General features: G+C 39.9%; 3 protein-coding genes across 11 annotated transcripts in view; 2 read left to right on the top strand and 1 right to left on the bottom strand.

The window, feature by feature from the left end:
• Nucleotides 1–4,276, top strand: part of FRY (FRY microtubule binding protein) — a 254,495-nt gene extending 250,219 nt beyond the window's left edge. For all 9 annotated transcript variants that reach the window (XM_054807035.1, XM_054807025.1, XM_054806999.1 and 6 more), the window contains 3 exons: nt 4–114; nt 2,038–2,231; nt 2,822–4,276. In XM_054807035.1, the coding sequence (XP_054663010.1) occupies nt 4–114; nt 2,038–2,231; nt 2,822–3,080 (564 nt within the window). In that variant the 3' untranslated portion in view covers nt 3,081–4,276. The remainder of the gene's footprint in view (nt 1–3; nt 115–2,037; nt 2,232–2,821) is intronic.
• Nucleotides 4,277–6,991: 2,715 nt separating this feature from the next.
• Nucleotides 6,992–8,742, bottom strand: ZAR1L (zygote arrest 1 like). Its single transcript, XM_054807078.1, has 4 exons — nt 8,137–8,742; nt 7,742–7,834; nt 7,524–7,598; nt 6,992–7,135 (listed from the first exon to the last, which is right to left on the bottom strand). Exons 1-4 carry the CDS (start codon nt 8,740–8,742, stop codon nt 6,992–6,994), a joined length of 918 nt encoding a protein of 305 aa, XP_054663053.1.
• The window catches only part of BRCA2 (BRCA2 DNA repair associated), a 43,041-nt gene continuing 29,210 nt past the window's right edge, over nt 8,263–22,093 (top strand). Inside the window, exons 1-10 of the mRNA XM_054806964.1 lie at nt 8,263–8,348; nt 11,919–12,025; nt 12,653–12,904; nt 14,896–15,001; nt 15,806–15,858; nt 15,965–16,005; nt 16,099–16,210; nt 17,511–17,566; nt 18,471–18,585; nt 20,156–21,340. Of these exons, the coding sequence (XP_054662939.1) occupies nt 11,947–12,025; nt 12,653–12,904; nt 14,896–15,001; nt 15,806–15,858; nt 15,965–16,005; nt 16,099–16,210; nt 17,511–17,566; nt 18,471–18,585; nt 20,156–21,340 (1,999 nt within the window). The 5' untranslated portion in view covers nt 8,263–8,348; nt 11,919–11,946. The remainder of the gene's footprint in view (nt 8,349–11,918; nt 12,026–12,652; nt 12,905–14,895; nt 15,002–15,805; nt 15,859–15,964; nt 16,006–16,098; nt 16,211–17,510; nt 17,567–18,470; nt 18,586–20,155; nt 21,341–22,093) is intronic.

The raw sequence follows: 22,093 nt of genomic DNA, 5'->3' as shown, positions 1-22,093 counted from the left end.
TAGCAATTGGAACTGTGTCAGAGATTATATAAACTGCATTTCCAGCTGCTGTTGCTTTTTCAGTCCTACTGTAAACTTATCGGACAAGTGCATGAAGTCAGTTCCATGCCAGAGGTATGTAACAAACTACAGAGTCTTACACTGAAAAACCTCTCTTTACCTTCACCTTCTTATTTTTCTTTCCATAGTCTTGCACCAAAGATGACACTATTTCACCCTGAATATCAGGTCTGCAGACAAAACCTTTCAATACACCAGCATTAAAATATAGCCAAGATGCTGGGGTTTTTTGTAATTGATTGTACTTTCAGAGCCTGGGATCTTTTATACATTCAGTCTCTGGAAGTCATTTCAGTTAGTGGTAACAAACTAGAATGATACATGGAATCTTAACTTCATTCACACACTTTACCTGTTGGGAGGACTCACACTGTGTGAACATCTGCAAGTGATTTATTTCTATTTTAATTGAGGCCTTAATTTTTAGGGGAAATGAGCCTTCTTCACACATACAGAAAATACCCTTTTTCTAGATCATCACTGATTTTACCTGAACTTTGTGGAGACACTTAGAGCAGGAGCACTTGTTAGCATGACAGTAACAAAATAATTCAGTAAATTAATCTTAACATGGATGCCAAATTAAGGTTTTTGCTGGAATAGTGTATATAATGTCCAGCTATATAAACTGTCTCTGTTGCCTGTGCATTATACTAGAAACGTCTGCAGCAGTTTTTGACAAACAGCTGTTAAATGGTTTTGCATCCTCTCATACCTGAGCAAGCAAAGGCATGTAGTGTAGAACTACTTTATAGGAGTGCGAGTGTACCACCTGATCTTGGTCTCTGGAGAAGCAAATCAAAATCAGTTTAATGTTTCTAAAGATAAAGCTATGTATCTTACTTTAAAAAACATTTCACAAGAACAATACTGTTAGTCAAGTTTCTTTTCAACAATTGCATAAAACATGTAATACTACTTTGAAATATCTTTGAGGTGATCACTTGAAGTAGAATGATCGTCATTTAAGGAAAGATAGTAAAATAACTTGCCATTCCATATATATTTCTCTCCTGGTAAGGTGTTTATATTTTAAATCATTCAGGGGAAGAAGTTACTGTACTTTGCTTGTAGCTGTGAAACAAAATTTCAAGCTATGAAATGTATTTTATAACAGATTCTAGTAGTTTACAGATTCCCTATAAATGGAAATGGTTTGTTTTATCAGATGTGCTGTAGCAGTACAAAGAGTTTGAAAACTTACTGTATCTTAAGGAACTGTTCTGAAGGCTGGCTCGTGCTGTGACTGGACTCTTCACTTTTAAAGACAGGACAGTAGGCATCTAGTCTTAGTCTAAATTCTAGAAATATTTTGTGTTCCTTATAAGAGGATTGATTTCTGTAACAGTATTTCACAGTTACAATTTTGTTAAATTGTTATAAATAATGCAGCCTACAGACCTGGGGAACAATGATATGAGGAAAAGCTGTTTCACCATGAAATTCGTATATTTTGGTGGAGCCATAGCCTGTTCCATTGTTAGTTCATGTGACAGTGGTATTTTTAGCATGAAAAGGTAGATCTTTAGAAATGAACAATTTATGAGCCTTGTGCCATATTAACTTTTCGGCCTGGCAAAGGGTCACACAATTCCTGTCCATCTGTTAATCATATCAGATCCTGCATGTGGTTTGTAAATAAATAACAACATCTTTGCTAGGAGGAGTGTATGTTTTCTTAAACTTTTCCACTATGATATGAAAAAAGTAGTAGGGGTGAAAAATAAAAGGTTCTTTAGGTGTCTTCTTGCATTTTAGCAAGCCAAAAATACAACACAGTGTTAAAGGAAGCACAAAGCTTAAAAATCTGTAGTTTGTGTTTTCCCTATATGGTACAGAGCAGAGAGATCAAGAAATGTCCTTGTGTTAGAATGGGGTCTTTTTCCTAATGTGTGCATCTAACATAGTACTAAGAACAGACTTGAAGTGCCTATGGAGAATGAAAATACCCATCTCTCATCTTTCTCCTTGGAACAGCTGTTAAATATGTCAAGAGAACTGAGTGAGTTGAAGAAAAATCTTAAGGATGCTACTGCTGCAATCGCAGCTGAGCCTCTGACAACAGAATCTGAGCCCACGTTCAATTCTACGGAAGCAGCTATTCAATCCATGCTGGAGTGTTTGAAAAACAATGAACTTGTTAAAGCCGTCCGACAAATAAGAGAATGCAGGCAAGTTTTGCTACATGGCTCATATTAGACTTTCCTGTTACTAGAATAGCATGCATTTATTACCTTCCTAACTTTATACTAAATGTAAGGTGCTGAGTCAGCATCATTAATTTAACGTGCTTCCACAAGGTACGTGGGGGCATCAATATTACTAACTTTTGCAGGGGTGTGCCACAAGTAACAATATCAAATCGGTAATACAAACATGTATGCTTGCAACAGTGAAGATGTTTCATTACATTGCGTAGGTAGGAAGTACTTCTATGAGGCTCTTGAGAATCTTTTTATATAAAGAGCTAATTCCTTACAGGTGTATGTCACTGGCACCAGCTAACATTCAGCCCAGTTTCACTTCTTTGAATCAGTTTTCTTAAGCTTTTTTCTTTAGATAATAGGAATTGCGCTTTTATGTGATTTCTGTGCCTGATACCAGAGTCTGAGTAACAAATGAGTAGCATGAAACAGTGAGTTGCTTTTGGCTTCTAAGCATGTGCGAGTCAGTTCTCCTTTTAGAGATCTCTGTCACCTGGTTTCCATCTGTGCTAATAAACCCTTAATGATACACACATTCTTTTCCTGTTTGATTGCAGAATTTTGTGGCCCAATGATATCTTTGGAAGTAGCTCTGACGATGAAGTCCAGACACTACTGAACATTTACTTCCGGCACCAAACCTTGGGTCAGACGGGCACCTATGCACTGGTGGGCTCCAACCAGAGCCTGACTGAAATCTGTACCAAATTAATGGAACTGAATATAGAGATCCGCGATATGATTCGCAGAGCTCAGAGTTACCGGGTCATCAATACTTTTCTTCCAGACTCCAGCATTTCCGGCACAAGTCTCTGACAGGACTTTTGTGTCCTCTTGCAAGCTGGGAGCGCTGCCCTGTTGGAGTGAGGTGGCTCAATGTCTTCTCAGCCTTACAAAGGTTTGGTCAAACTGTACTCGCTCTTGTTACGTTTAGGATTTCTTCTAAAAAGATATGGGCTGAACTTCAAATGTGTAGCAATACTGTAAGGACAAAGATAGCATAGAGCATCTGGGACAACATCCTTTGTTCTCTGTTGCACAAAAATCAGTTAGCATTTCACTGAGCAACTGCAACTCACTACTGAAGAAATGACTTCCATTGCATACCAAAGCCTACTACACTGAACAGTACTTCCTTTATAGCAAATTAATTTTAGGTTGGCAAAAGTGCAATGTTTCCTTCACAAAATAATATTTTTTGTTAAAAAAAAAAGCTTGTACATTTTTTCCTTTTTTCTCTTACTTGGTTGAGTGAAAGATGGGCAGAATGAAGCTGGCCACAGAATCTCGCAAACTTGTTGGTCAAAAGCTGAGAGCCTGTGTATATGAAACAAATTGTAAATGGACTACAGTTTAGTGTACACTGTAATTTGAATATGATTACTGTATCTTAAAACAACGAGCTGCTATGAAGTACATTTCCTAATGTTACTAGGCTACTGTCTCTGAAGGTACTGGATCATATTGCAGAGGTCTGTTCTTAGGCCCCCCAAGCATCATGAATGGTCTTGGTAGATTTTTTTTTTTTTTTTAAAGGACCTTGGCTGCTTTTTACTAGAGGGTTGCTTTTATGAATATATTTATACTATTAAAGGATGGTTGATCTAATTTAACTCGCCATTTTGTAGGAGAAAGTCCCATCACAGAGTCAAATCTTTTGAACTGTTATGCATGCCTATTTTTATTTAATACAAATTTTGAGTATAAAAAGTAAAAATATTAACGTGAAATGCAAGTTCTTTTAAGTTTCTTTAAAGAGATGTCTTATTTTATTTGTAATGTATATATAAAAGTCATACCTGTATGTTTTTTCTTACATTTAACTGCTGTCCAGTGTTAAATGTATGCATGTAAATCTGTTGCACATCTGAGACACTTTTATTCTAACAGCTATGTAACTTATTCACTCTGTAAATACACTTACCGTTTTTGTGAAGTAACTTTGGTTGATATTTGGATCAGTACATCCATTTAACTAAAATATAAAAGTCATATATAATCACAACAGAGTATGTGCTTGTTGTGAAGATTGTGTTCTTGTCTGTATCTATACTGTTGCGGATGGTATCCATGATCAGCAGCCCCCAAGAGACATCTTTTTCATCGTTTATGGTGAAACCGTTCATTATACTGAAAGAAACCAGTGAGAAATGTAAGGATTATTTGGTCCGTCTGTAGTTACAACTCAACCAGAAAGAGTACGTTGACTAAAGCAGTTTCATAACTGAAAAAAATCCAAAATGGAGGTGAAGGTTTGTTTCTGTTAAAAACATCAGTAAGGGTCCGATTTGTTCCAGCATTGGGTTTCACTAGGTTTTTTTCTCATGCTAAAGCTAAAAGAAAAGCTGTCCAGCCTCCTGTATCAGCCTCGGCTCTGAGAATCCAGTAAAGCCCTCTCCCCTTTACCCCTTTTTCATTTTCAAAATGCTTGCACAATTTTACATGGATCTGGGAAAAATACTTGTATCGATGCATAAAATGGGTGGAATCAACTTTTACAGGTTTTCTGATTTTGCAGTCCACAAAGCTCTGCAGCACAGTTGTAGGTGCAGGACAAAATAGATGCAAGGCAAATCACACAGCTATTTTTCTGAGTAAAATAATCCACAATGGTTAGCAAAGACTTCAAATTTCAGCTATGTATTTCACTTTTGAAAGCTATGCAGAACTGTAATTGTGGTAGTCTGCAAAAATTTTAGTGGTTGGTGAAAGCTGAGATCTGGTCTATCCCTTGGCAAAATCATGGACATTTTACAGATCACAGAACTACCAGAAAATTCAGGTTGGAAGGGACCTGAGGAGGTGACCTAGTCCAATCTCCACTTTGAAGCAGGATCAGCCAGGAGTTCAGACCACATTACTCAGGCCTTTATCCAGTTGAGTCTTGAAAACATTCAAGGATGGAAAGTGCACAGCCTCCCTGGACAACCTGTTCTACTTGGTTGTTCTCATGGTGGAAAAGCTTTTCCTTTATCCAGTCTGAACCTATGGTTTTTTATTTATGTATGTTGTCTTAGCCCACTACCATGAGCCAAACTGAAGGGCCTGGCTCCGTCTTTCCTGAATAACCATAACCTGGCAGGCTAGTTAGGTGCCCCTGAAGCCTTCACTTCTATTCAGACTGAATAAGCCCAGTTCCTTCAACATCTCAGAGACCAAGTGCTCCAGCCCTGTGACCAGCTTGGTGGCCTCCACTGAACTCCTTATGGTTGATCATCTTTCTCACAGAGCCCCAAACTGGATACAGCAATCTAGATGTGGTCTAGCAAGCGCTGAGTAAAGGGGGACAATTGCTTCCCCTGTTCCACTGGCTCTACTTCTCTTCACATAGCCCAGGATGCTATTGCCACCCTTTGCTGCCAGGACCCACTGCTGGCTCCATACCCAGCTCGCTGCCAACCAAACCCTGAGGGCACTTTGCAATGAGCTGCCCCACAGCCAGGCTATCCCATCTATGTCACTGCCAAGGGTTCTCCTGTCAGGGGTAGGAATTTCCTCCTGGCCCTGCTGAATATCACAAGGCTCCTGTTGGCCCATCCCTCCACTCAGCTGAGATCTCTCCAAAAGGCAGCACTGCCCTCAGCTGTATCAGCTGGTCCTCCCAGTTCGGTGTCACCTGCAGAGTTGACAAGTGCACTCTGTTGCCTCTTCCACGTCACCAGTAAAGATGTTGAACAGGACAGGTCCCAGGACAGACCACCTGCTCTATACCACTTGTTACTGTCCTGCAGGTAGAGTGCAATCTGTTGAGCAACTTCATTCAATTGGTCCTCCACTGAGCATGAAGACCTCCAGAGGTTCCTTCCAACAAAATGTATTCAATCATTCTTCACAGATACAACAAAATCCATGATATAACCATCTAGCTTTCTTAGCATCATTCCTAAACTTCAGGTAGAATAGAAATCAGTACATTCCCAGCAAAGCCCAACTGAATTTCTAGGACAACATGAACTGCAGCAATGTCCTACTGTGCTTCTACAACACTAGTACTTTAATTAGGACACACCTGACTGCATCTGGTCTCCATGAAAGCACATGGTTACATTTAAGCCACCTACACTGTGGAGATACCTTACATGACCAGAAAGCAGCTGAAGTCTTTATTTGAATTGAGGGCACAGGGACTTGTTCTACCTCTCTTAAGACACATTAAGTCTAGAGAATTTGCTATTCTAACACAACAAGTTTTTCTCTCTTCAGTTGGAAAACATGTGAAGCTTACAGTTTTCCCTCATATTTTATCAGACATAGTCTTTGATTATCAAACTGCTGTTTGATTTTTTTTTTGTTATAAATTTGACAGAGGCAGTGGGAAGAGACACTTGCCGATGCATTTACCTAGACTATGCTCCAGAACATTTATTTGCATCTTCCACACTAGTTCAAGTGACTGAAGGAAAAACTTGCTATTGCAGTTTTAATCTTAGCATTCCCTAAAGGCATGCTAAAAACAAAACCTGTTTTCTTCAGGAAGTCAAACAGATTCTGCGTCCTTCTAGATATATTTTCCTCTTATCACAGCAAGGTGGAACTAAGGGGTAACAAACTAGTGCAGACTTTTATAGAATTTTATTCACAGCATATATACAAGGACATTAAATACTTTATAAATAATACAAAAGTCTTTATCCATTATCCAATGCCAGGTCAAAAGCCTAAAGTCAAAACATTGCAAGAGACTGACAAAGTACAAAGCACAAAACACAAAACAGAGGGCACACAGATCAGACAATGTATTTGAAGCTGTAGGTGTTATCACAGGACAGCCTCTTGCCTTTGCAGCGGCCACAAAGTTCTTGGCGATGAGGTCTCTTGAGATCAATGTGTCTTTTCTTCTGAGGGCAGGAACAACGAGTCTTTGAACAGGTCTTAAAGAAGATATTTTATTAGTAGTAGATCAAAGGTGCTCACTTCATGTTAGATTGACATTTAGTATTCCTTAATCACAGCAACACATGGGCTCTTGTGTAAAAAACCCTGTGAAGTTAAGCTGTAAGAGCCTTCTCACCTAGAAGCACAAAACCCTACATGTACCTAGATGTAACACTGTATGAACAGAAAACTGTTTGTGTAAGCTATTGGCAGGAGGAGGGAGTCCTATCCCATTACTCCTTTCCCAAATAACATTTCCTAGTACTTTGACGAAAGCAAGTTCTCTTCCAGATAAAGTCAATATATCTGATTCAGCAACTGTAAACTATTAGAGTACATGACAAACTCTAGCACTCTTACCAGGCACAGAAATCTGTAACTTACCTGGCACTGGATTGCTTCCACTCGATAGGGATTGAAGCCCTTTTGGCACTTGCGACAGAGCTGCTTGAAGTATACCTGAAGAAAGCAAGCTCTCAGTTACTATAGAGACTTACTCAGGGTGTTCAGTACACATACCTAAACTTGTGTCAAAACATCTGACTTGTCAGAGATTTGCTGCCATTTTTACAAGTATCAGGAACAAGAAATGACTTGACTACCTTGTTGCTTCCAGAAATGCACCACACATAAGCACTTTCCCATCTGGTCTTGCAGTCTTTACAGTGGAAATAGCCATACTTCTGCTCCAAAAACTGCAGAGAGAAAATTCACTGAGCAGCCTCCAGCACCACAAGAACACCCAGCCCAGCTCCCTCATTGCACCACCTATTTCCACAGGCTGGAAACTCCACTCCTGCAAGGGACCCAGAGCTGGCGGGGGGCTACCAACCTGGGGTGCAGACCTGGGCAGGAAGCCAGGGTGGGGATCACTGTGTCTTTTGCTGCTCAAGAGCAAATTTCTCTCCAGCCTGTTTTGTGGTTCGCCCCCCCACCCAGAGGAGGCTGCACCAAGTGCCAGCCTCTCCTCAGGCCCCGGTGTCCCAGCGCTGCACACCTGGAAGGCAGCCCGCTGTCTGGGGGCTGCGGCCTCCTCCCTTGGTGCCTCTGCTGTCTCCTCGCTCGGCAGAGCAGCCTGCGCCTGGCCCTCCTGCTGCTCTCTGCTACCATCCTCCGCCTTCTGTTCCTCGGGGGTCGTTTCAGACACCTCTTCCTTCTCCTGGAGTGCAGTGGCCTCAGGCAGCGTGAAGAGGCGGCGGTCCGGCACAGGTGAGTAGAGGGCAAGGCGCCCTTGGGTGCGGAGGGCCGCGGGGCTAAGGGGGCGGCCAACGGGCAGGGTGCGCGGCCCCAGCGAGCACTGCACGGCGGCGTCAGCCCGCAGGTTCACCTGCACCCCCACCTCCTTGGTGTTGGCCCGGCGCAGCCGCATCGTCAGCCCGGGGCTCACGTGTGACAGCAGGGCCTGGAGCTGGGCCCGGCGGTAGCTCTCCAGGTAGTCAGAGGGCATGGGGGTGAGCGGCCCCCCGAGGAAAGGGCTGATACCGCCGCTCTTGCCCTGCTTCCAGCTGGGCTGCTTCACTGTTGGGTCCCCGCTGCGGCTTGGCGTGAGGCTGCCCCTGAAGCTCTGGTACGTGCTGAAGGGGGGATAGACAAAGCTCTCCATGATCATAGCCATAGAAGAAGTCAGTGCTGGCTATCTCCCTGTCCTGCCTTTATCTTATCTGGATAGGTGCTGCTAATTGTTGCTAATTGATGGGGAAATTGGCCCCAGCCCGGTAGGGCTGGGGGGGGGAGGCAGAGAGGATTGGTTGCTGTAGGCCTGCCCTCACCTCTGCTCCCAGAGCCTGTTCCTGGTGGCCGAGCTGAAACAGGAGTTGGGAAGCCTGGACACGCCGACTACGAAGCCCCTGCTCGGCCATCGCGTACAGGATTTCCTTTCCTTACCTCGTTAAGTTCTTTGTAGAAGGTCAAGGCCTGTGCAGAGCTGGGAAACGCGCACACGGGCCGACCCGCTTTGCTCCTGGAGCCCTTCGTTTGTGATTGCAGGTAGGAAAAGCAGCCACAGGGCTAGGAGCTGCAATAACAAATCCAGGGCTGAATAAAACGGTGAGGATCATGACAGAGCTGTGTGCCCCCTGAGAAGTAATCGGTGCTCAAAAAGTAGCACGTGGCTGCAAGCCCCTGTAAAGATGAATAGATGTAATTCAGCCATAGCTGGGACAGCCGTGGCTTTCATGGCGAGGGGAAGCCTGCCTCATCACAACTCCTGCTGTTTGTGGTCTTAAGAGAAGGAAAAGGCGGGGGTGGGAAACTAAGAAAGCCCAGATAAAGTGGGTACCCCGCGGACAAGTAAGCAAAGAATGCAGGCAGTTACATCTCTGAAAAGAAGTCTTTATCGGTATTAAAAGGTCTGAGCATCCCCATTGCTCCATTACTTGGGGGTTGTCTACATGCGGCTTTTCTACCGACTGTACTGGTTTAGGAAAAGATGGAATGTACTTCAGTTTGTACAACACTCGGACGGAAAACAGTTATACCAGGAAAAGTGGCTTAGTACCTGTATAACGAAATAATTTTTAGCAATGCAAGCACTTACAGATTAGACTAATAGTCTTTCCATAATTACATCACTTTAGTTCAATTCTAAGGTAATACAGTTAAAATCATGTAATTAAATCCTCCAAACTGTATATGTGAGCCTTTAGAGACTGGAGAATCCCCAGGTCCTTGGACCTGATGTGATGTGAAATAATATCTTTGCATGACTCTTCACCACCTTCATAAAGGCGTTTGTATTATAAAATTCAATGGACCAACAAGATAAGGGCTAGAGAAGAGCTGGTAGGGATGACATCTTTGAACATTCACAGTGTATTTGAGAAAGATCTGTTCAAGGATTTCAGTTATTGTCTGAAGAGACACTGAAGAAGGTGACTGATGAGTAAGTAGGTGATGTGATAAAACTGTGTAAAATAAGGACTGGTATAGAGAGGTAGGAAGAAACTCCTTTATAACACAAGAGCAGATGAACACCCAGCTAAAATGAAAGATGGCTAAGTGAAAACTTGTAATAGGAAGAATTTTCCACCCAACTTGAAGTTATTTTATGGACTCATCGCTGAGGCCAAGAACTTATTAAAAGTCAAAATGGGAATGGACATGTATGTAGAGGATAATAATCTCTTATATTCTAACATCAACCACCATAATAATTTCATGTGTCAAGGCCTACAAAACCACCTGGCTAAAAGATGAGGTTGAGACCACTACAGGCAATGTCTCTCCATCACGGTACTGCTGTGAAAAGACTTCTAGAGCCTGTTTCTGGGACATTGGTGTTAACTACTACTACTATTATTGTTGTTGTTGTTATTATTCCAATAGTAAGTTGGAATATGTCGACCTTGGATGTGATACTTCATTTCTCGTGTACGTAGGGACGTGTGAATAAAAGAAGCTGGCTGAGATTTGGTTGAGGACACTCCCTTTTTGTTTGGTGAGAAATCAGCCATGGAGGGAAAGCGTTAACAAAACAGCTCGCACTTCCTCCACCAGCAGCTGCCTGGCCCCCACTTTCCCATCCCCCTCGCCCTGCCTCCTGCGGAGGGCTGGGGAAGACGGAGCGGCCGGGCTCCGGGCCGCCCCCGCGCCGCTGAGGAGAGGCGGTGCTGGCCGTTACCCCGCCTCGTTCCCGTGACGTACAGGCCGGGGAAGGCGGGAACGGCGGATGCTTTCAGTGCGCAGGCGCTTGGGGGCGTGTTGGCGCCAAGCTTTGAACGTAGTGGCAGCGAGTTCGCGGCAGTGTGCCTCTCAGCGGGGCCGCGCCGCCCTCTTCCTCCTTGTGGGGGAGGCCGGCCCGCCCACCCCGCGCGTGAGGCGATGCTGAGGGCGCCGCGCCGCCCGAGGGGCCTGAGGGAGGTAAGGGCCCCGCGTGTGGCTCTGCCCTGCCCCGGGAGCTGCCCCTTCGCGCGGGGGGCGTCCCTGCTGGGGATTTAACCCCGCTGGGGGAGGGAAGTCCTTCCCGCTGCTTTCTCCTCGCAGTCTGCGCGGGGGTTTGCGGTTACCGGCCTGCCGCGGGGGGCGGGGTTGGGGCTCGTTCTCTGAGGCCCCTCGGCCCTGCGGGGTGACCCGGTGGCGGCTTCACAGGCAGCGCCCCGTGGTGGGCGGTAGCCCGGCTGGGGCATTCCCTAACGGGAGGCTGCGGGGATAGGGCGCTTCAGGTCGCTTCATCTTTTAAAATGTGCTTCTGCGGTAATTTTTAATGTGACTTTCTTAGGGTAGCCTTTACCCTTTTTTTTTTTTTTTTAAAAATGCCTGTCTTTCCCATCGTTTTGGTAAGGCAGCACATATAAAGCAGCCATCGCGTGGGAAACTGATTTTACCGTGGAAACAATAAATGTGTTAAACAGGAAAGTGTCTGTGGCAATCTTGCTTATACCTGTTTTTCAATACAACTGTAAAACTGGCAACGTCTGCTCCACTTGAAAGCAACTTTAAATCAAATTCTTGGCACATAAGTTGTAGGAGTTTATATGTAATAGTATATATTCTATCTCAATATAAAGTAATGAGCGTGGATTTTTTTATTTACATTTAAAACACCTCAGAAGTGTTCTTCCCATTCCATCTTGATTTTCTCCCGTATTTGCTGAGTATTTTTATCTCTGGTATAATTCCCCACACTCTTCTTGTCTTGTTTGCATACCATGTTCATCATTGCGGTGTTTTGAGCACACATCACAGTCCTAAAGTTACAACACACCTACCACGAGAGGCAGGAAAGCAGGCCCACAGCATTAGAATAGCACTGTATGACAGTGTTTTCTTATTTTTTCTCAGGTTTTTCAACAACTGTTCCAGTAATGTTATGGATAAGAAAATGGATTACAAACTTGTGGAAAGACCGACTTTCTTTGAAATATTTAAGGCACGTTGCAGTGAATCAGGTACAGCTTTTCTGCAGTAAATGACTTTTATTAGGGTTGCTTTCTGGACATTGATATTTTATACACATCTGCTGTATGTTCCATAGAAAAGCATTATGCAAGTTGTTAGCTGTGCTTCTTGCCCCAAATCTGTATTTGCTAATATCTACTTTTTAATGTATTTCTTTAAATTTTTATTTGCAACTTTTTTTTCGTAATATGTGCTCAGTGACTTTTTTGTACTTTTTTTTTTTTTAGCTGTGGCCTCTATGTACCCATATGCAGACCAGGTTTAGGCTTTTGCCAAATGCACCTGTAGTAGTATAAGGAACCTGTTTAACTTGCCAGTCTGAATAAAATAAGAGATAAACTAAAAGCCAGAAGTATACTTTTAATTTTAAACAAAGTGGATATTTATGTGCTCTTTGGTTAGTTTTGTTAATGATTTGAGAATTTGGGCAGGCATTCTTTTATACTTTGTGGGTATCAGAGTTCAAAGCTATCTAGAAATAAAATAAACAGAAGTATGACAATGGAAGGAACAATAAGATTTGCTGCTAGCATTTAAATGCCTAATGTATTTTCACATCCTGCATGGAGGATTCTTTTTTCCTTTTCATGAGGTTTTCCATATGTTTGTCTTCATAGACTTAGGGCCTATCAGTCTCAACTGGTTTGAAGAACTCAGCGCAGAAGCACCCCCATATGAATCTAAATTGTTAGGAGAACTCGATGGTCCCTTTGGCTGGCTTGATCAAACATCTTTTAAAACTCCAAAGGCAAAACCCTCTACGTACAGTCAGCTGGCATCAACTCCGCTGATTTTTAAAGAACAAAATATGACATTGCCGCCTTATTCTTCTCCTGGAAAAGATCTGGATCAGAAAAAAATAGGAGCAGGTGAGTAATTTTTATTACTTTTTTTTTTTAAGTGGTACGTAAAGGCTGCTTGTGCCCTCCAGAAGCAAGAGACTTTTTTTTTTACCTTTTGTTGTTGTAGCTGATGATTATTAACATAATAATACTGCTTTTGCAGAAATTGTATGACTATCTTAATAGGCTTTTGAAGACTGCCTAAAAAAATGCAGAATTAATCTTAATGAATTCAGCCTTGCAATAAACTGGTAATGTATATGTAAAGTTCCCTGTGGAAAAGATATTGTCATGGTCCTAATACTTTAAATACTGTTAATATAAAGAGACAACAAGCTTATTAGTTATTATTGAGAGACAGTGATGCTTATCATGCTGAAGTATGAGGTAATCTGTAGGGCACTCCTTAACCTTTCTTAGAAAGATTTAGAAGCCTTAAGCTATTTGAGTTAGTAAAACTGTAAGCAATGGAAAGCAATTACACTTTTCCATTTGGAAACAAGGAATTCTAGAGGTTTTATGAAGTACTTCTTATTACATTATTTCCAAATCCCAAGTATGTCATGGAAGTACATGTCACACTGCTCCTTTTTGATGTACCTGCAAGCCATAGTACCTATCCTCCTTGGACAGAGAGAAGAATCATTTCTATGGAGAATGTATGCAAGAATCTTTTCTATGGGAGAATATCTAACCCCATTCTTGCAATTCATCTACTCTGTCTGTGCCCTCCTAACAATAAGATAAGCTTTTCTAAACAGGTTACAGACGAACACAAGGCTCCCTTTATTACCAGAATTGTTCTTAGATCCTAAAGCAAAGTTTTTAAAGGTGTAGAACTGTGCTATTGTTCAAATATACTTTATAACATTGTTTTCATAGAATATTGCTACCCTGTTTGATTTTCTTAAGTTGATTGCTGAACTTCTGTTCAACTGATTCTCAACTGACAACATGTTTCTTCTAAATTTAGCTATTTGGACTTTTACAGTGTTAAGTCCCTAGTGAATTCTTGGTAGCATTTCATAAATTGGAAAAACAAAAGAACCTTATGATTCTTCTGTTTCAAAATGGTTACTTTTGTTCTGTGTTTGTGCATGCAGACATTTGTATACACTCCCTAAGGAAGGGAAGCAAAGAGAATATTACTAAAGTTTCTATAGTTACCTGTGGCTGGCCCAAGATCTTTTTCTCCTGGGTTTCTTGTTTAGAGCCAGCTGGCTCTTGTACCTGGTTTTACTACTTCTGAAAACAAGAGCATGGATGGAAGCTGATGGATTTCACCTTGGTGTGGTACTGGGGTGCAGTGCCGTGCTGTGCATGTGGACTCAGGAACTCATAAGCAGAGAAAAATGCAGAAACCTAGGTGTAATTTCTGATATGAAAATTGTTTGGAAATTTCCGAGTAGGAATTCTTTTGAGTAGTTGCTCGTTCATGTAAGGGCCTCACTGTTCAGAGGATTCTTCTGCTTTGGTGGGCACACTCTTTTTCTTGGAGATGCATAGCATATAAATAACTACTGGTACCAGTGACAGTGCCTCCACTGACAGTTCCAGAAATAATGTTTGCTTTATGCTGCTTATTCAAATGAAGAAGTGTATGTCTTAAGTAAATTTGAGGGAAAGCTGGTACAAATGCATGTTTTCATGTATTGATTTTCTCCTAAGAATAACTTCTGCAGTGACAAGAAAGGCACAATACAGTATACTAAAACTGAAATGGAATAGGTGACTTGAATAATGTCCAGGAAATATACTGAAACACTTATATATCAAATGAATAATGTGGCATAATGAGAACTTTTGGCTGTGCATTTGAAATGTGTTTAGCATTGTTTGGATATAGAATTTGAACATGTTAAAATAAATGGGGGAAAAGGTAGTGTTTTGTTGTTTGGGGTTTTTTTAACAAAATCAGATCTTGGGGTGGTTTTAAAAGCTAATCTTTAAACTTCAAAATCAAAACTGTTACTTGTAGTTCTGCAAGATTGTGTTGATTATTATCTTCTATGTTGTAGGCAGAGAGAATCTGATAAGCCCAAGTATCACAAGAAGAAAAATAGATCAAGAAAATGAAATACTTGCTTCTCCTCCTGGTACCTGCTGCAACTGCCTTGCTGCTAGGTATGCTAAAATGTCAAGACAAATATAAAATAAACTGTTTTTTAAGCAAAAAGAAATATTAAAACCACCCCATTTGACTGATACACTTCTTCAGAGCAGTCAATCTTGTATGTCTTGTATATTTATGATACTTGTAAGATACTAAGTGAATTGAAAATAAAATGCTAGCTAATTTTGAAAACTTCCTCACTTTTAGGTGTTCTTCCTATTTTTCTACTTCACAGCTGGCATATAGGGCATTTGTTGACATTATTTCAGCTTCCCAAATCCTCAGTATCCGGTGCAAGAAAGAGTGGTAGTGATGTATCATGTGCTTTTCAAGTAGCAATTTGTAAAGCTATTTGTAATATTTACTGAGATTTTTTAGTAATAGCCTTGATTTCTACATTTAAATAGTTATATTTCAGATAAATCTGCTCAAAGTATTCATGTTGATTATAAGAACAGTTAAACTAATCATTTAATTAAAAACAATTAATTCAGCCAGTTTCCATGGCTTCATACAGCATATTAAGAGAAGTGTGGTTATATAGAAGTCCAGTATACTGTTTGTCAGACAGATCATCGTTGAAAATTAACATTTCACAAATGAAGCATTCTACAGTTTCAAATAAACTTATGGTAAGGTTTAAAATACTGACTGATGGTTAGGAGAAATCAACATTTTATTTAGTCAGGGAAGTAGCCATGGTTGCAAAGAAAGAAAATAATGGAGGCAGCAACGTATGTAATGTCTGAAATAGTTACTTATTTCAGAAATTGAGAAGGGAAACTAATATTTTTTAATTTGGTTTTGTTTTGCAGTCCAACTATTTTAAGGAATACTTACAGAACACCTCAAAGAAGTAATATTCCTGGTTTGTATTTTCACTTTTTTGGTTTTTAAAAATATCTGATATTTGTAGATATAAATCCTTATGTCTTAGGTATTACTTAATATCCTTATTACATAATGTTTTTTAGGACCATATGGAAGCTTGTTTTGCACACCAAAACTTTTGGAGGTAAATATTTTATTCCTGCATTTTGTTTTCTTTTTCCTGAGTAGTACATTTAGAATTCTGCATAGAAATAATAATTGTTAAATATATTTCTAGATCAGAACTCCAAAACGTATTTCTGAAAGTCTGGGAGCAGAAGTGGATCCAGATATGTCCTGGTCAAGTTCCTTAGCCACTCCTCCTACACTTGGTGCAACAGTGATAATAGGTATTTCTAAAAATGAACAGTTGCTAAGGGTTAAAAACTTCTGGTTTTGACACTGGAATTACACTAAGTGTGAACTGATTTTTTTTTTTTTTTTTTTTTTACTTCTAAAGGACAAAAGTCTTACAGTGATGCTTAGTGGGTGACTTTAAATAACGCAGCCCTAACATCAAGCCTCAACCTAAGGTGTTGCTGTAAATGGGATTTCTTTAGCTTATAATAAGCAAAATGAAATTTGAGTTTATGATTTGTTGATGAAAACTCTTGAGAAAATGGAAACACATGGATGCCTGCTTGCTTTTTTCCATGTGGTTAAACTGTCACTGTACAAAGCATATAGAGCATGCAAGCATATAAAGCATGATAAGAATGCCTGCAAGAATTGGGAATCTCCTCATGCAAGAATTGGTCACGGCACCAAGCTTGTCAGAGTTCAAGGAGCATCTGGACAATGCTCTTAATCATACAGATTAGTTTTAGGTAGTCTTGCGAGGAGCAGAGTTGGACTTGATGACCCTTATGGGTCCCTTCCAACCTGAGATACTCTGATTCCTCTGTTGGCAGGGAGGGGGTGATACTTTTCACAAAGCTACTGAGTTGTGCTGTTTTGGGTGTTCACTGGTTCAGAATGATGTGACCTGAAAAGGAAAGCTGAAGAAAGTACATAGCTTAAGGATGTTCTTCTGGGAAATGACCTGTGGTTTGAGCTCTCCTTCTCATTCTCCCACTTCCTGGATGAGCCTAGTATTTTACAGTAGTGATGCCTACTCTGCCATCTGGCACCTGTAAAAGGAAAGAGTGAGTCATTCGGCTGCAACACGGAACCTAGATGCCATGTCTATAAAACGTGTTATTTGAATATGCTGCTCTTTTAGGTATCTTCTTTTGTAATGTAGGGGAAAAGACCACTCTTGTGGGAGGAAATGGCAAAAACCAAATTCCTGACAGAGGCTTAAAGATCACATCTATATCCCTTGACAGAAACAATTAGTTGTATCATGAATAACTGCTGGAAAGGGGATTAGCGGTGATGGTGGGCTCAGAGTGGCAACCAGTCTACCTACATAGTAGCAACTACAACCTATGATTTTGGGTGTTTTATGCTGTTACGAAACTGCTTTTGTGCATTGCCCCTCAGCCTCACCTGTAGGACACTTTAGTCAGAACTTTTGGTTAGTTTTTAACAGTTTTTTGTTTACAGATTTCAGTTGCATTTAAAATAATCCAAAGAACCCCCCCCAAAACACAACGCAGCAAATTGCTTAGGAGCAAATGAATTGACTTGTCTGTCTTTTTTCTAAAGCTAGAGAGAATGATTCTATTTCTGGAGCAAAGCAACAGGATGAAAGAACTGAGATAGTAAGTAGTTTTAAGAGCTATGCGGTTCTTTAATTTCAGTTAAGCTATTTAGTTACATGTTTACATTTCTTGAGCCAAGAATAAAAAATTCTGTCATTTTCATTCTAGACCCTCCTATCTGTCTATTTTCAAAAGTTACTGCTCACAAAACTAAACTTGCAAAACCTGGATGTAGACTCTATTTTCACAAAGAACCCTCTTTGAGGAATATTTGTGTTGTGCTTTTTTAAAAAAAGCACAAAAATCACTTGGATTCAGCAGCAGTGAGAGTCCTTCAAAGAGAAATCAAGCCTAGGAATTGCAATATGCTACTTATCTGAGGGTTTGCTTGTGTGTTTTTCTCCCTCTTCTGTCAAAGTTTTGGGAGTTATCGTATGGCTTATATTGTCCAATAACTTCTTGTGCTCAACCAGTATACTAAGAGTTGAAATTGAATCTTTTGATATTGTTAGGAGAGGGAAAGTTCCTGCAAAATTGTAATTCTAATCTGTGTATATGAAAGCTGAATGATTATTCAGACTGAAAACTGAGGATGGTGCTAATAGGATTCAATTACAAATTTACGTTTGATTCTTAACTACCTGAAACTTGACAGTTAACAAACTGTTACAAGTTAAAATAAGCAAAACATTTTTCTTCCTCATATCTCCTTTGTTCCTTTTTGAGAGTCTTGCTTATAGTAAACTGCTGAACGCATTTGCTGCCCTTAAGTTGATGGTAGAATGGAACCTGGTGTGCACTGAAAATGGGAATTATCTGCTTATTTATTTTCCAGTGTACCTGTGAAAACGTTACCTTTCATTTTAAGAGGTGCAGATTTATTGAGATACTGCAGTTGCATGCTTTACTGTTAAAGTGACACTTACTGGTATGTAATATAACAGCTTATGTCTTTGGTTTACAGATTGTGCACAACGTTTTTTCCAACTGTGATAAATGTCCTGGGACAAGTGGTACAAGTATGCTGTCCAGACCAGAGACAGTAGAGCTAAATGCTGAAGATGATATCAAAGATTTTGGTATGCGTTGATGCTGTACTACTGAGTATACTGTGAAGCAAGATTGAGGGTAAAGTTACCCTGAGCTGATCTTATGGCTTATTTCCTCTGCCAATTGTGTACTCTCACTTCCTGAATTGATTTGACTTCATAAACCTAATCTGGCATAAGGAAAGGGAATCGGTTTCTGTTGAGTCAGTGAATTAAATCAGGTTACCCTGCCACTGGATCACAACCTGATTAGTATTGGTGGAAGTGAAGGCATGAGACTGTGTGGGAGAGCTGATAGAAGAATGGTACAGGCTCAAGGGGGAGCAAGACTACTACTTCTAGCTATTGAATAAGTTTAGCTTTATCATGAAATTTCCCCCCAATACTCATTATTCTGTGGTGGAGCTTGTTTTTTAATCTTGCTATATCTTTTCTTCATTTACTTGACCTATTAGTAGTTCAAAACTTGACAAATCCTTTAGGAAAAAGAAATGTTTGGGTGTTTTTGTTTTTTTTAAATGAATGCAGAAAATAATTGGCCAAGGGAAAAAGAGGTTTTCATTCTGTGTTCTTAGATCATGTTAGTGAACAAGTGAAAATGCACACTTTAGTGTGATTTTTAAAAAAATTTTTGTTGAGAAATGATGGCAGAAGGGAAAAATATTAACAGAAATCTGTTCAGCGTGTCTGGGTGTAAAAGGCTGCTGTAGAGACTGATGCAGGCTACACAGGACAATATATCCTTAGGATTGTATGTCTCCTTATCTGAATAGGGCTGCCCTAAAATATTGTTGGTGGTACACGTAAGAATTGTGAAAGATAAAATAAAACTTAGCTATCTTTCTGGATATGAAATATTTTGATAAGTGGGTCTAGTTTCATACATTTGAGAAGGTAATATTTTTATTTGGTATATATAAGCTTTTAAGGCTGTTTACAAAGTAGAGTTTAGGTTACTTTCCCCCCACTGCATATTATTTCTATACACGAACAAAAAATTCTCATTATCTTTCTAATATTTGTGCCAATCATGTAGAACTTCTTAAAAACTTCCTAATCAATTAAGAAATTGAGAAGCTTTTCTAAACCTTTCTAGATACTATACTAATCTATATCAAAGCAAAAGATAGTTTAATAAATTGATCCTTAAGTAACAGTTTCCTTAGCTGCCACTTACAGACAAAATAGGCAGCTTCTTAAGGTATTCATTGCCTACCATCTGATACAAACTTTGGAGGAATAAAATCTAGACATTTATCTTATGAAATTTACTTCTCATTCTCCTGTCTGTAGGGGAAAAAGTCTTTTGAGACAGCTAGGTTTCATCTTGGCAATGTGCTTAACCACCACGGTCCTCAGGAGGCCAGGGCATCTGCATGTATGTCCTTTGCCTTTTGTTTCCTCTAAGAGCTGCTGTTGGAGAGTAACCTGCTTAAAAGACATATAGATTTATCTTTTCAAACTCACTCCTGAGTAAAGGTAATTGCCATAAAATTGAAAGCTGTATTTACCTGTAAAAACACAACGCTATTCCTAAGTTTTTCACTAAAACTTGATTTTTTTTACTTCTTTTCCTTCCCATTTTCTCTAAACTATTTAGAGTTGGAGATGTTAGATGGCTTATTCGGTGAGATGAATAGCTTTGAGGATACATTCAGCATGCCTGTTAAGTCCAATGGAACTCTTCTGCTGATGCCACGTGCTCCGGATGCAGTGGAGAAATGTGAAGTAAACACAGATAAAGCACAAGGAAAGGGGGAGCAGTCTAAACAGCCTATGAGAAGAAAGACTGGCATTTCACAGGAAGTGAAGATGACTAGCTGGACTGAAAAAAGCCACTCTGTTGAAATGAAGGATTCTTTACTCCAAACCACAGATGAAGATACAAGGGATGGTAAAGATTGCTGTTCAGTAGGACACGAAAAGGAGTTGGAGTCACTTAGGATCGCAGGAGATGTGCAAGGTTATAGAACACACAAGCCATCTGAGGATGAGAAGCTTGTGAAAGACGACGTGCAATCTTCATCAAGCCAGTGGTCTCAACTGAACTTATCTGATCTTGACGTAACTCACTTGGAAATGTCTATATGTAGCTCTCCACCCTCTGACTTATGTAGAGAGAAAAATTTAGAAGAGAAGTCAGTGATAATTACCAAGGATGATGCTGTGGAAACATCTTCACTGAATACTTCAGGCTTGATAAAAACACAAAAGCTGTTGAGTGTCAATTTGTCAGAAAAGTGCTGTGAAGTGAAAAATTCTGAAAACAACCCACTATCGGAAATAACTCCAGTAAAATCTGTGTCTCTGAGTGTTCGAGATCCAAAGTTACTAAAAGGATGTGCAGCTGAGAAGGTTTCCAAAATGAGCTTCTTAAACTGTAATTCTTTTTTAATTGAAAGTACAAATGTCACGGAGTATTCTGTAGTCTACAATGGCAGCTTTTCCAAGCATTTAAAAGCAGCTTCTAAATCTGTCGTAACTGATGTTCTGTCTCACCCACTTGTATGTAGTGCTACATCTCCAGATAATTGTAATGACCTACATTTAACAAATAGTGAAAATAATCTTACAAAGTCTGGCTTTAAAAGCCTAAATATGTTATCCAGCTTGAGCAAGAGATCCAAGAGATTTATTTATACAATAAATAATACTTTACTGTATCAAGAAGAAAAAATAGAGAAAGAAGTAACCTCTGAATCACCTATTCATCCTGTATTACCACATTTGGAACCTGATTTGTGTGAATTTAAAGGCTGTCATGTGGCTAGTGTTGCTGAGCAAGGTATATTATTAAGCTTTTCATCATTTGTGGAAGATTCTCTATTTATTAAGAACCAGTTATGTAAATGTTTCAGGTAAAATTGTGTAGAATCTTGTGTTTGTGATAAAGTAGTTCTGCAACTGACTAGTCTGGGAATCAAGATAAGGAATTGGTCTGTTATAGTGACAGAATAACATTATTTTCAAATAGTCTGGTACTAACTTACTGGTTTAGTCTCAGATTAGTTTCTGAAATAGAAACTTCCACCTTGAACCATTATTCTAATTGACAAGCTTAATTATCTTTGTCAATGCTGTTTAGACATCCATAATCTCAGGGGCCACCCTGTCTGAGTTGGTAACTGCTAGGAGATCATAAAGAATGGTAAAGTTATATTGTTATTTTTCTAAAATTAGGGGGTTTAAGACTGTACATCTGTTTCTTCCAGAAGCACAAAATATTTCAAAAAGCCAAACTATATGATGAAAGCAAGTACATACTCCTATTTTTAAAACCTGTTGTCCTTGCTATAAGAATTACTTAATATTAGGAATTGAAGTACTTCTCTTTAAATTTTAGAACAAATCCTTATGTTGAGACACACAGAATGGAAGCCCATCTCTTCAAATTTCATTACAACTAAAAACTGAGAAAATTTTTTTAACTGATAGCATTAACTGCAGGCTACTCGTTTCTGGCTATTAGAACATAATTAGATTAAACAGATCTCCAATCTTGTCAAGGCATTCCCATTTGAAAACAAAAGTGTTATTT

This window comes from Grus americana, chromosome 1 (genome assembly GCF_028858705.1).
Source record: "Grus americana isolate bGruAme1 chromosome 1, bGruAme1.mat, whole genome shotgun sequence".
Lineage (NCBI taxonomy): Eukaryota > Metazoa > Chordata > Aves > Gruiformes > Gruidae > Grus > Grus americana.
Note: the sequence above shows the minus strand (reverse complement) of the source record. Positions and strands in the feature narration are given on the sequence as shown.

Bases quoted from the DNA above. Each gene is read 5' to 3' on its own strand.
- ZAR1L (XM_054807078.1), bottom strand. From the start codon at position 8,742: ATGGAGAGCTTTGTCTATCCCCCCTTCAGCACGTACCAGAGCTTCAGG. The intron at 7,835-8,136 runs GTGTGCAGCGCT...TTCTCTCTGCAG, and splicing joins GACAGCGGGCTGCCTTCCAG to TTTTTGGAGCAGAAGTATGG. The intron at 7,136-7,523 runs GTAAGTTACAGA...ATCTTCTTTAAG, and splicing joins TGGAAGCAATCCAGTGCCAG to ACCTGTTCAAAGACTCGTTG.